Source organism: Taudactylus pleione, unplaced genomic scaffold (genome assembly GCF_031769625.1).
Source record: "Taudactylus pleione unplaced genomic scaffold, aTauple2 ptg000080l, whole genome shotgun sequence".
Classification (NCBI taxonomy): Eukaryota; Metazoa; Chordata; class Amphibia; order Anura; family Myobatrachidae; genus Taudactylus; species Taudactylus pleione.
Window position 1 is genome coordinate 9869158 of NW_028284482.1, and position 13465 is coordinate 9882622.

At 47.5% G+C, this 13465-nt stretch overlaps 1 protein-coding gene across 1 annotated transcript in view; it reads right to left on the reverse strand.

Annotated features, from left to right (window-relative positions):
• Positions 1 to 7702, reverse strand: part of LOC148532292 (cytochrome P450 2D15-like) — a 95020-nt gene extending 87318 nt beyond the window's left edge. Inside the window, exon 1 of the mRNA XM_088468061.1 lies at positions 7448 to 7702. Coding sequence (XP_088324187.1) covers positions 7448 to 7648 — 201 coding nt within the window. The 5' untranslated portion in view covers positions 7649 to 7702. The remainder of the gene's footprint in view (positions 1 to 7447) is intronic.
• Positions 7703 to 13465: the final 5763 nt, after the last annotated feature.

Below are 13465 nucleotides of genomic sequence, written 5' to 3' on the forward strand. Positions count from 1 at the left end.
ATGCTCAGTGCAGACCATCGACCCACTTGCGAGCGGACAGCCGCTCGCGAGTGGGTCTGAATCAGGCCCTAGGTCCCAAACTGTACATAATGCAAAGAAAAAAAAGAGGTGCAAGATGGAATTGTCCTTGGGCCCTCCCACCCACCCTTATGTTGTATAAACAGGACATGCACACTTTAACAAATCAATCATTTCAGCGCCAGGGTCTGCCACACAACTGTGGCTGAAATGATTGGTTCGTTTGGCCCCCCACAAAACAAGCTGACAATTAATCTGTCCCTGCGCAAACTGGCTCTACGGAGGCAAGATGTCGTCCTCATCCTCCTCATCCACCGATTCCTCACCCTCTTCAGTGTTGTGTACATCCTCATCCTCACAGAGTATTAACTCGTCCCCACTGGAATCCACCACCACAGGTCCCTCTGTACGTTATGGAGGCTGGTCTCCCTGGAAGAGTTGATAATTCATTTTATGAACATCATCTTCGCCACATTTTGTGGAAGCAACCTCCTATGCCTTTCGCTGACAAGGTTCCCGGCTGCACTAAACACTCTTTCGGAGTATACACTGGAGGGGGGGAAACTCAGGTAAAATAGAGCCAGTTTGTACAGGGGCCTCCAAATTGCCTCTTTTTCCTGCCAGTACAGGTATGGACTGTCAGACATGCCTACTTGGATGCTGTCACCGATGTAATTCTCCACCATTCTGTCAATGGTGACAGTATCATATGTAGTGACAGTAGACATGTCAGAAATTGTTGCCAGGTTCTTCAGTCCGGACCAGATGTCCAAACTTGGTCCTGCCTGCCCTGCATCACCACCAGCGGGTTGCTTAGGATACCTAAGTTTTTTCCTGGCAGCCCCAGTTGCGGGAGAAAATGAAGAAGGAGCTGTTGACGTGTCACATTCTGCTTCAGCTGACAGTGTTTTCACCAGCAGGTCTTTGCACCTCTGCAGGCTAGTGTCGGCCGGAAAGAGAGACACCACATAGGCTTTAAATCTAGGATCGAGCACGGTGGCCAAAATGTAGTGGTCTGATTTCAACAGATTGACCACCCTGGAATCCTGGCAAAGCGAATGAAGAGCTTCATCCACAAGTCCCACATGCCGAGCGGAATCGCTCCATCTTAGCTCCTCCTTCACTTTCTCCAGCTGCTTCTGCATAAGCCTGATGAGGGGAATGACCTGACTGAAGCTGGCAGTGTCTGAACTGACTTCACGTGTGGCAAAATCGAAGGGCTGGAGAACCTTGCACAACACGGAAATCATTCTCCACTGCGCTTGAGTCAGGTGCATACCCCCTCCTTTGCCTGGGTCATAGGTGGATGTATAGGCTTGAATGGCCCTTTGCTGCTCCTCCATCGTCTGAAGCATATAGAGGGTTGAGTTCCACCGCGTCACAACCTCTTGCTTCAGGTGATGGCGGGGCAGGTTCAAGAGTGTTTGCTGGCGCTCCAGTCTTCGGCACGCAGTCGCTGAATGGGGAAAGTGGCCAGAAATTTTTTGGGCCACCCAAAGCGTCTCCTGCATGCCCCTGTCGCTTTTCAGAAAATTCTGCACCACCAAGTTTATTGTGTGAGCAAAACATGGGACGTGCTGGAATTTGCCCAGATGTAATGCCCGCACAAAATTGGTGGTGTTGTCAGATATCACAAATCCCCAGGAGAGTCTAAGTGGGGTAAGCCACTGTGCGATGATTTCCCTCAGTTTCTCTAAGAGGTTGTCGGCGGTGTGCCTCTTACTGAAACCGGTGATACACAGCGTAGCCTGCCTTGGAATGAGCTGGCATTTCTGAGATGCTGCTACTGGTGACGCTGCTGCTGTTGCTGCGTAAGGTGATACATCTACCCAGTGGGCTGTCACAGTCAAATAGTCCTTAGTCTGCCCTGTTACACTTGTCCACATGTCCGTGGTTAAGTGGACATTGGGTACAACAGCATTTTTCAGGATACTGAGGACACTTTTTCTGACGTTTCTGTACAGTCTCAGTATCGCCTGCCTAGTGAAGTGGAACCTAGACGGGATTTGGAACCGGGGACACACTACCTCCATCAATTGTCTAAATCCCACTGCACTAATGGCGGATACCGGACGCACGTCTAACACCAACATAGCAGTCAAGGCCTCAGTTATACGTTTTGCTTCAGGATGACTGCTGTCGTACTTCATCCTCCTCACTAAGGACTGTTGGAGGGTCAATTGTTTAGTAAAAGTAGTGGTGTTCCTACTTCCTCTCTGGGATGATGAATGACTCCCAGCAGCAGCAACAGCAGCAGCGGCAGCAGGAGGCGTAGCAATGCAGGATCCTCCGGAGGAATCCCGGATAGGAGAGTCAGTCATGCCAGTGACATGGCCTGCAGGACTACTTCCGATCCTGACTAAGGAGGAAATTGACGAGGAGGGAGTTGATGGTGTGGTTTGCAGGTGCTTGGATACAACAGGACAACGGGATTTAGGTGTCCCTGGACTGCTTATGGTCTTAGCCAAAGTTTCTGAACTTGACAGTAACTTTTTATGAACGCGCTGCAGGTGCCGTATAAGGGAGGATGTTCCTAGGTGGTTAACGTCCCTACCCCTACTTATTTCACCTTTACATATGGTACATATGGCAAGACAGTTGTTGTTTGGATTTGGATAGAAATATTGCCAGACCAAAGAGGTGGAATGTTTGGTCTTCTGCCCAGGCATGACCGTGATGGGCTTTTTCATCCCATGGACAACAACTGTCTCCCCCGGAGCCTGATTTAAACAAACCACATCACCATCAGAATCCTCCTCGCCAACTTCCTCCTCAGCGCCAGCTACACCAGTATCCTCATCCTGTTGTACTTCAACAGTGACATCTTCAATTTGCATATCAGCAAGTGGACTGTGGGTGCTCCTTTCAGCACTTGCAGGGGGCGTGCAAATGGTGGAAAGAGCCACCTCTTCCCGTCCAGTGCTGGGAAGGTCAGGCATCGCAACCGCCACCACACTTGGACTCTCCTTGGGGATTTGTGATATCTTCTTAGAACGCACAGTTCTTTGCTGTGCTTTTGCCAGCTTAACTCGTTTGATTTTTTTAGCGGGAGGAGGGCTTCCATCGTCATGTGAAGCTGAACCACTAGTCATGAACATACTAGTCATACTAGTATGACACACACTAGTCATAGGGAAAGACCTTAGCCGTTCCTTGCCACTCCGTGTCATAAATGGCATATTGGCAAGTTTACGTTTCTCTTCAGATGATTTAAATGTTTTTTTTAAGGTAATTTTCCTGAACTTTGTCATTTGGGATTGTATGTGGCCTCTACTATGACATTGGGCATCGGCCTTGGCAGACGACGTTGATGGCATGTTATCGTCTATGTCATGACTAGTGGCAGCAGCTTCAGCTCTAGGAGGAAGTGGTTCTTGATCTTTCCCTATTTTATTTTTATCGGAGAAAGTTTGGTCCTCCATTTATGTTATATCGATTTGATATATACGTGCGGCTAAGGCGCACACAAACACAGAAAATATTTTTTTATTTTTGCTGGAGAGTAGTGCACTTTGTGGGTTACACCACCCTTTAAGAAATGAGCCAGCCGGCTCTTTACTTATGGGACACAGGCGCACGCTTGGCGCTGCTCCTTTGTTGATACACGTGCAGCCACAGTGCACACAATTCACAAACACAGAAAATATTTTTTGAATTTTGTTTGGAGTGTACTTTGGGGGTTACAGCACCCTTTAATGGTCAATCCAGCCGGCCCTTTACTTATGACACAGGCGCACGCTTGGCACTACTTTGTTGATGCACGTGCGGCTACTGCGCACACAATTCACAAACACAGAAAATATTTTTTATTTTGTTTGGAGTGTACTTTGGGGGTTACAGCACCCTTTAACAGACATGCCAGCCGGCCCTTTACTTATGGGACACAGGCGCACGCTTGGCGCTGCTCCTTTGTTGGTGCAAGTGCAGCCACAGTGCACACAATTCACAAACACAGAAAATATTTTTTATTTGGTTTGGAGTGTACTTTGGAGGTTACAGCACCCTTTAACAGACAAGCCAGCCGGCCCTTTACTTATGGGACACAGGCGCACGCTTGGCGCTGCTCCTTTGTTGGTGCAAGTGCAGCCACAGTGCACACAATTCACAAACACAGAAAATATATTTTTTTTTTGTTTGGAGTGTACTTTGGGGGTTACAGCACCCTTTAACAGACAAGCCAACTGGCCCTTTACTAATGGGACACAGGCGCACGCTTGGCGCTGCTCCTTTGTTGGTGCAAGTGCAGCCACAGTGCACACAATTCACAAACACAGAAAATATATATTTTTTTTGTTTGGAGTGTACTTTGGGGGTTACAGCACCCTTTAACAGACAAGCCAACTGGCCCTTTACTAATGGGACACAGGCGCACGCTTGGTGCTGCTCCTTTGTTGATGCACGTGCAGCCACAGTGCACACAATTCACAAACACAGAAAAAAAATATTTTTTTTAGCACTTGGGGGGAGCACCCCTGATGGACAGAGCACCCCCTGGACAACACTACAGCACCCCTTTAGAACTGGGACACTGCACAGGACTTTGGAGTGGACACAGCCCCTATGGACAACTGACTGCACAACACAGTCCAGCCAGCCCCTATGGACTTTGCAGTAGTGGACACAGCCCCTATGGACAACAGCAGCACAGCGCAGCACAACACTACACTACACTACACTACACTGCACTACACTACACTACACAGCCCAGCCAGCCCTAACTCCCACCCTCCCTCTTCACTGTCCACAGCCGAGTGAGAAAATGGCGCCAACGCGGGTACCTTTATATAGGATCCTAAACCCGCGAGACCCGGAAGGCGGGATAATGACGTTTTGCCTCGATTTCAGATCCGAGTCAGGCGGGAAAAGTCGAGCCTGACTCGGATCGGCCTCGGATCGGGGGGCTCGGGGGGGTTCGGATTTCAGAAATCCGAACCCGCTCACCCCTAACTACAAACCATATGCATGCGCAGATGTGCGAACATCGCTCGGAGCGAGCGAATGAGCGGCTCTGAATCAGGCCCTAAGTCTCCGGTGGAGGCAGATGCAGGAGCATTGCAAAGGATGAAGGGGGTGTTGGACACTGCACAGCTGCACGGGGGACCAGGGCTGCAGGTCTGAGGAAAGTGAGGGGGTCACACTCTGGTGGTGGCTGCAGCAATGATGGGGGGAACGGGACAGACACACACCGGTGGGGTTGGTGGGCAGGCAGGCGGGCAGACACCGGTGGGGTTGGAGGCAGGCAGGCGGGCATGCGCAGCTTGAAGACAGGCAGTGAAATCTGACCAGTTGCAGGAGAAAGGTTTATCACTTCCGGAAAACTGCTTCGTCGAAACAGCGGTTTTTCAGAAGTGATAGCTTAGGACAGGAGGCATGATGAATGCCTCCTAAACTGTCTTTGAACTCGCAGCAAGTTCAAACCGTAATTATCACATGTGATAATTATGTTTTGATGAATAGGCCCCTAAATGTTACTATGCAATTCCATATCTTTTGTTTTTGTATATTCCTGATATTTTCTTTGCCTATGCACGTATTGTTGTACTATTTTATTTTTGTAAAATTCAAAATTAACTTGTTAAAAAAAAAAAAGATTACATCTTAAGATCAGGTTTTATGGGCTTCCAAATTTTCGCCAGTTGCGATGGTGCAATATTGGACAGAATTTGAAGTGTGTGTACACACTTATGACAGTTCTTGTTCTTCTGCCGATATTCGTCGCCGCCTTTGAGGGCATGCATAATTAAATCTCTAATGTGTTGCTACTTGCTCTCATTAAAACATCCCAACAGCATCACATGGAATAAAGCCGTTGTGTTTATAGAGAATCGTCATTTCATCATTGTTTATGTGTAATCTAATTCATAGTTGCTGACATTCTGGCTGCTCCTTCCGGGAGGGAGCAGCCAGATTGGCAGGGCAGTGGGGGGCGTGGCCAAAAAGGGGGCGTGTCCGGGCGGGTGCCTGGCATTTGTAGGCGTCATGGGGCGGGGTCACGCAATCATTTTGGCCCCGCCCCCGCTACACAATGCCGATAATACAGGCATTGTGAGGCAGGGGGCGGGGCCAAAATGACACGAATCGCATCACTGGCTGCCCTCGCAGCAGGGGTTAGGTGTAAATTGCGGGGGGATGTTGGGGGATCGGCAGCCGCCGGGAGGCTTGCCTGCCTTTCCGGGGGGGGCTCCCGCCCAAATCGGGAGGGTAGGCAACCCTGATCTAATTGCTTGCAGTGCTGTCCCCATAACAACAATACAACAAGCAAGAGATGTGTTTCAGTTTAAACTCAAGTGATGGAGGTGTTAACAGAACGTAGTCGCAGCACTACTGTACAGAAATGGTGATGCTTCCAGTTCCACTCCTGTATGTTCCTGTTCAGTCCAGCCTATTATGCTAATTGTGTTTATATGTGGCAGTAGCGTCACCAGATATCTGTGGAGTGTGTACGGAGTGGGGAAAAGCAGATGCACACTCTAAGCAATAAGAACACTTAATATCACAAAATACAGTATACAATAAACTGTCAATAAACATGGTTTTAAATTGAGTTTCTTAGTACATTTTTGGCCAAAGATGTTTGCCCACCTACCGCATCAAGGTGAACCTCATCAGGTGGGTCCCTAACATCCCTAATACTGACACATTGTATAAATTTATCTAGGACTTACCTGTAATAGCGCCCATTACATGTGTGTACTGCAATGCACAGGACCCATACTAATTAAAATCACCTGGGGAAGGTAGAAGAGTGCTTGCACCAACAAGTGTACCTTAAATACACGCACACACAGAAAAAAGGAAAGGGGGTTGGGCTGCACATCCTAATTTAAATACAATATGAGGTGCTACCTTGTTGAGATCTGTAGTTCTACAGCAGAAATAGAAGAAGGGAAAAGCAGATGCACACTCTAAGCACTAAGAACACTTAATGTCACAAAATACATAATAAACTGTCAATAAACATGGTTTTAAATTGAGGTTCTTAGTACACATTTGGCCAAAGATGTTTGCCCACCTACCGCATCAAGGTAAACCACATCAGGTGTCAGAATTAGGGATGTTAGGGACCCACCTGATGAAATTCACCTTGATGCGGTAGGTGGGCAAACATCTTTGACCAAATGTATGTACGGAGTGACAATGTTTTCAACAGATGTTTTTGACAGATGAGGATTGTGGATCGGTAGGTAGAGCATACAGGTGAGTACACACGAATCTGCATGTCGATCAGGACATCTGATTGTGAGTGTAATCGCAAGAAGAATCACATCTGAAGTATGATTGTACCTAGTTTTAGGGTTCCATGAGGACCGGGTTTGAGAAACACTTCTCTACAATATGTTAAATATTTAACATGCATAACGTGACTCTTTTCAGCATATTGCTGTTTTGGATATTCTCCATATCCTTAATGTTAGAACATTTAACATACCTGGTAAAGAGTGACTTGTGGTTTCTTGAAGTCTATCTGCAGAATGTTACCCAGAAAGGGCACACCTCGGGGACCTTTAGGGAACCGTGAACACTTCTTTCTTCTCTTCACAATGTCAAAGAGGATAAGACAAATAATGAAGGAGATTCCCAATAAAAATACATTGGAAAACAAAAGGGATTGAACCTCTGGTTTTCCCATATCTTTATGTTAAATTGTAGACTCAGTATTTGGTGTCACATAAGTGCGTGCCAGATCCAGCTGCCTAAGCAAAGTACAAGTTTACAGCTTTTACTAGACAACTCCCTCTCAGTATATAGCCTCTCTGTGAACTCTCAGGAATTCCTCACCGGACAAATTTAAAGTGATACTACACATATGAGTCCACTTATTTACACATAGAAGCACTTAAAATAAGTGTTTGTGGATGTTTATATCCAAAAGCATGCAGCATTTTTGCATAAGTTATAAAACTAAGGAGAGAAACGTCACCACCTGTTTAGGACTGAGAATGATAAACGGTCTTGTGTAAAACATCCTAAGGCCGGCTACACATCTGAACAACTTGTAATTGGACCGATTTCATATCCAATTTCCCTTGAGGGCAGAACATACAATATTGAGCGTACACACTGTCCAATATCGCATACAATCTAATGGTTTATTGTATCGTCAGATTGTATACGATTTATCGTTGCTACCATATACACTAGAACAACCGTCCATAGGATCCCCTGGAAATTAGAATAATGGGCTGTACAGTGTTCAGTGGGCATTGTTCTGTAAAAAAGGAAATAGGGAAAATGCCATTTTATCTGTGCAGTATTGCTCTGTATTTGCTGAGGTTAGGTTATCCTGCTGAACGCTCCTCATAGCTTACTGCTCTACTTTGTTTTGCCTTGCTCTACAAAGTGCTTCTTTTCTCTGAAAGTATAGATAGTTATCGGGGATGTAGTCAGCAAACCGACGGTCTAAACACCAACCGCCGGCTTCCCGACTCTCTAATCCCGGCGTGGTACTAATGACAGGCGTTGAAAACTTGACGCCTGTCATTATCCATACGCCAGAGGACCTACGTCCAGCACACCGAACGAAGGCGCAGACAGCCGCAGGGGGGAGGGTTAGGTTTTAGGGCTCCTGGGGGGCCTTAGGGTTAGGTACCCCCACGGGAGGGTTAGGTTTAGGCTAGGGGAAAGGAAGGGTTAAAGTTAGGCACCCCAGGGGGGAGGTTATGGTTAGGCACCCACCCGGGAGACTTAGGTTTAGGCTGCGGGGAATGGGGGGTTAGGTTTAGGCACTTAGGGGTGGTTTAGGGTTAGGCACTTGGGGGGAGGTTAGGGGAATTAGGTTAGCGATACTTACCTTTTGACGATCTTGATTTTCACCCTTGCCGGGCTGTCGCTGTCGGGATTTGAATCGCCGGCCATGCAGCCGGCGGTAATACCTACTACACTCAGTTATCACCATCAAGCTGTGGCTGCCTATGCTGTCATTGTGGCATCACTCCCTGACACCCAGAAGGCTCGCAAGAGGAGGAGAGTGGAGAGGGCCTGCTGGACAAAGGAGTGGCTGCTGCAGAGAGACTCCACGTCTCATTTGCCCTTGCTCACAGAGATTCGTGAGGACAATCCTGATGACTTTAGGAATTTTATGCTGATGGATGATGACACTATTGGAGAGTTGTTTACTCTGGTGACTCCATACATTGAGAAGCGAGACACCAAGTTCTGGAAGACCATCACTGCTGAGGAGCGACTGGTGTTAATCTTACGTTTCCTGGATACTATCATGTTCCTGGCTGATCTAAAGTTTGGATCTCTCATATCTCCGTAAGCTTTGGGGATCATCATCCCTGAGACCTATAAAGCCATCATACATGTGCTGAAACAGCAATACCTCAAAGTAAAAAGAAATAAGGACCAATTTTTTTGAACATTTATTTCAAATGCTGCAATTGGTGCGAACAATGCAGCTTATATTAACCATTGCACTACCAGTGCATAACATTTGGAAATATTTTTTGTTTCAATAAAGGACATTATGTCCAACATACTATAAACTAGGGGTGTGCACCGGCCACTTTTCGTGTTTTGGTTTTGGATCTGGATCTTTCTTCGTGTTTTGGATCTGGATTGGTTTTGCCAAAACCACCCTTCCGTGTTTTGGGTTCTGGGTTTTGTGTTTTGGATCTGTATTTTTTTTTAAAAAAGCATAAAAACAGCTAAAATCACAGAATTTGTTGGTTTCTCTGCTCCTATGCTATTATTAACCTCAATAACCTTAATTTCCACTAATTTCCAGTCTATTCTGAACACCTCACACCTCACAATAGTGTTTTTATGTCCAAAAGGTTGCACCGAGGTAGCTGGATGACTATGCTAAGCGACACGAGTGTGCGGCACAAACACGTGACCCATCTAGGAGTGACACTGCAGTGGCAGACAGGATGGCAGTTAGAAAAACTAGGCCCCAAACTGTACATAATGCAAAGAAAAAAAAGAAGTGCAAGATGGAATTGTCCTTGGGCCCTCCCACCCACCCTTATGTTGTATAAACAGGACATGCACACTTTAACAAATCAATCATTTCAGCGCCAGGGTCTCCTACGCCTTTCGCTGACAAGGTTCCCGGCTGCACTAAACACTCTTTCAGAGTAAACACTGGAGGGGGGGCAACTCAGGTAAAATAGAGCCAGCTTGTACAGGGGCCTCCAAATTGCCTCTTTTTCCTGCCAGTACAGGTATGGACTGTCTGACATGCCTACTTGGATGCTGTCACCGATGTAATCCTCCACCATTCTGTCAATGGTGACAGTATCATATGCAGTGACAGTAGACATGTCAGAAATTGTTGCCAGGTCCTTCAGTCCGGACCAGATGTCCAAACTTGGTCCTGCCTGCCCTGCATCACCGCCAGCGGGTTGCTTAGGATACCTAAGTTTTTTCCTGGCAGCCCCAGTTGTGGGAGAAAATGAAGAAGGAGCCGTTGACGTGTCACGTTCCGCTTCAGCTGACAGTGTGTTCACCAGCAGGTCTTTGCACCTCTGCAGGCTTGTGTCGGCCGGAAAGAGAGACACTACATAGGCTTTAAACCTAGGATCAAGCACGGTGGCCAAAATGTAGTGGTCTGATTTCAACAGATTGACCACCCTGGAATCCTGGCAAAGCGAATGAAGGGCTTCATCCACAAGTCCCACATGCCGAGTGGAATCGCTCCGTCTTAGCTCCTCCTTCACTTTCTCCAGCTGCTTCTGCAAAAGCCTGATGAGGGGAATGACCTGACTCAAGCTGGCTGTGTCTGAACTGACTTCACGTGTGGCAAGTTCGAAGGGCTGGAGAACCTTGCACAACACGGAAATCATTCTCCACTGCGCTTGAGTCAGGTGCATACCCCCTCCTTTGCCTATGTCATAGGTGGATGTATAGGCTTGTATGGCCTTTTGCTGCTCCTCCATCCTCTGAAGCATATAGAGGGTTGAGTTCCACCGCGTCACAACCTCATGCTTCAGGTGATGGCGGGGCAGGTTCAAGAGTGTTTGCTGGTGCTCCAGTCTTCGGCACGCAGTCGCTGAATGGCGAAAGTGGCCAGAAATTTTTCGGGCCACCCAAAGCGTCTCCTGCACGCCCTGTCGCTTTTCAGAAAATTCTGCACCACCAAGTTTATTGTGTGAGCAAAACATGGGACGTGCTGGAATTTGCCCAGATGTAATGCCCGCACAATATTGGTGGCATTGTCAGATATCACAAATCCCCAGGAGAGTCTAAGTGGGGTAAGCCACTGGGCGATGATTTCCCTCAGTTTCTCTAAGAGGTTGTCGGCGGTGTGCCTCTTACTGAAACCGGTGATACACAGCGTAGCCTGCCTTGGAATGAGCTGGCGTTTCTGAGATGCTGCTACTGGTGACGCTGCTGCTGTTGCTGCGTAAGGTGATACATCTACCCAGTGGGCTGTCACAGTCATATAGTCCTTAGTCTGCCCTGTTCCACTTGTCCACATGTCCGTGGTTAAGTGGACATTGTGTACAACGGCATTTTTCAGGACACTGAGGACACTTTTTCTGACGTTTCTGTACAGTCTCGGTATCGCCTGCCTAGTGAAGTGGAATCTAGACGGGATTTGGAACCGGGGACACACTACCTCCATCAATTGTCTAAATCCCACTGCACTAATGGCGGATACCGGACGCACGTCTAACACCAACATAGCAGTCAAGGCCTCAGTTATACGTTTTGCTTCAGGATGACTGCTGTCGTACTTCATCCTCCTCGCTAAGGACTGTTGGAGGGTCAATTGTTTAGTAAAAGTAGTGGTGTTCCTACTTCCTCTCTGGGATGATGAACGACTCCCAGCAGCAGCAACAGCAGCAGCGGCAGCAGTAGGCGTAGCAATGCAGGATCCTCCAGAGGAATCCCGGATAGGAGAGTCAGTCATGCCAGTGACATGGCCTGCAGGACTACTTCCGATCCTGACTAAGGAGGAAATTGACGAGGAGGGAGTTGACGGTGTGGTTTGCAGGCGCTTGGATACAACAGGACAACGGGATTTAGGTGTCCCTGGACTGCTTACGGTCTTAGCCAAAGTTTCTGAACTTGACAGTAACTTTTTATGAACGCGCTGCAGGTGCCGTATAAGGGAGGATGTTCCTAGGTGGTTGACGTCCCTACCCCTACTTATTTCACCTTTACATATGGTACATATGGCAAGACAGTTGTTGTCCGGATTTGGATAGAAATATTGCCAGACCAAAGAGGTGGAATGTTTGGTCTTCTGCCCAGGCATGACCGTGATGGGCTTTTTCATCCCACGGACAACAACTGTCTCCCCCGGAGCCTGATTTAAACAAACCACATCACCATCAGAATCCTCCTCGCCAACTTCCTCCTCAGCGCCAGCTACACCAGTATCCTCATCCTCTTGTACTTCAACAGTGACATCTTCAATTTGCATATCAGCAAGTGGACTGTGGGTGCTCCTTTCAGCACTTGCAGGGGGCGTGCAAATGGTGGAAAGAGCCACCTCTTCCCGTCCAGTGCTGGGAAGGTCAGGCATCGCAACCACCACCACACTTGGACTCTCCTTGGGGATTTGTGATATCTTCTTAGAAAGCACAGTTCTTCGCTGTGCTTTTGCCAGCTTAACTCTTTTGATTTTTTTAGTGGGAGGAGGGCTTCCATCGTCATGTGAAGCTGAACCACTAGTCAAGAACATACTAGGGATCGACCTTAGCCGTTCCTTGCCACTCCGTGTCGTAAATGGCATATTGGCAAGTTTACGTTTCTCTTCAGCTGATTTAAATGTTTTTTTCAAGGTCATTTTCCTGAACTTTGCCATTTGGGATTGTATGTGCCCTCTACTATGACATTGGGCATCGGCCTTGGCAGACGACGTTGATGGCATGTTATCGTCTATGTCATGACTAGTGGCAGCAGCTTCAGCACTTGGAGGAAGTGGTTCTTGATCTTTCTCTATTTTATTTTTATCGGAGAAAGTTTGGTCCTCCATTTATGTTATATCGATTTGATATATACGTGCGGCTAAACACCGCCACTGAGTGTACTTTCGGGGGTTACAGCACCCTTAACGGTCAAGCCAGCCGGCCCTTTACTTATGACACAGGCGCACGCTTGGCACTACTTTGTTGATGCACGTGCAGCCACAGTGCACATAAGTCACACACACAGAAAATATATATTTTTTTGGTTTGGAGTGTACTTTGGGGGTTACAGCACCCTTTAACGGTCAAGCCAGCTGGCCCTTTACTTATGACACAGGCGCACGCTTGGCACTACTTTGTTGATGCACGTGCGGCTACTGCGCACACAATTCACAAACACAGAAAATAATTTTTTTCTTGGTTTGGACTGGAGTGTACTTTCGGGGGTTACAGCACCCTTAACGGTCAAGCCAGCCGGCCCTTTACTTATGACACAGGCGCACGCTTGGCACTACTTTGTTGATGCACGTGCGGCTACTGCGCACACAATTCACAAACACAGAAAATAATTTTTTTTTGGTTTG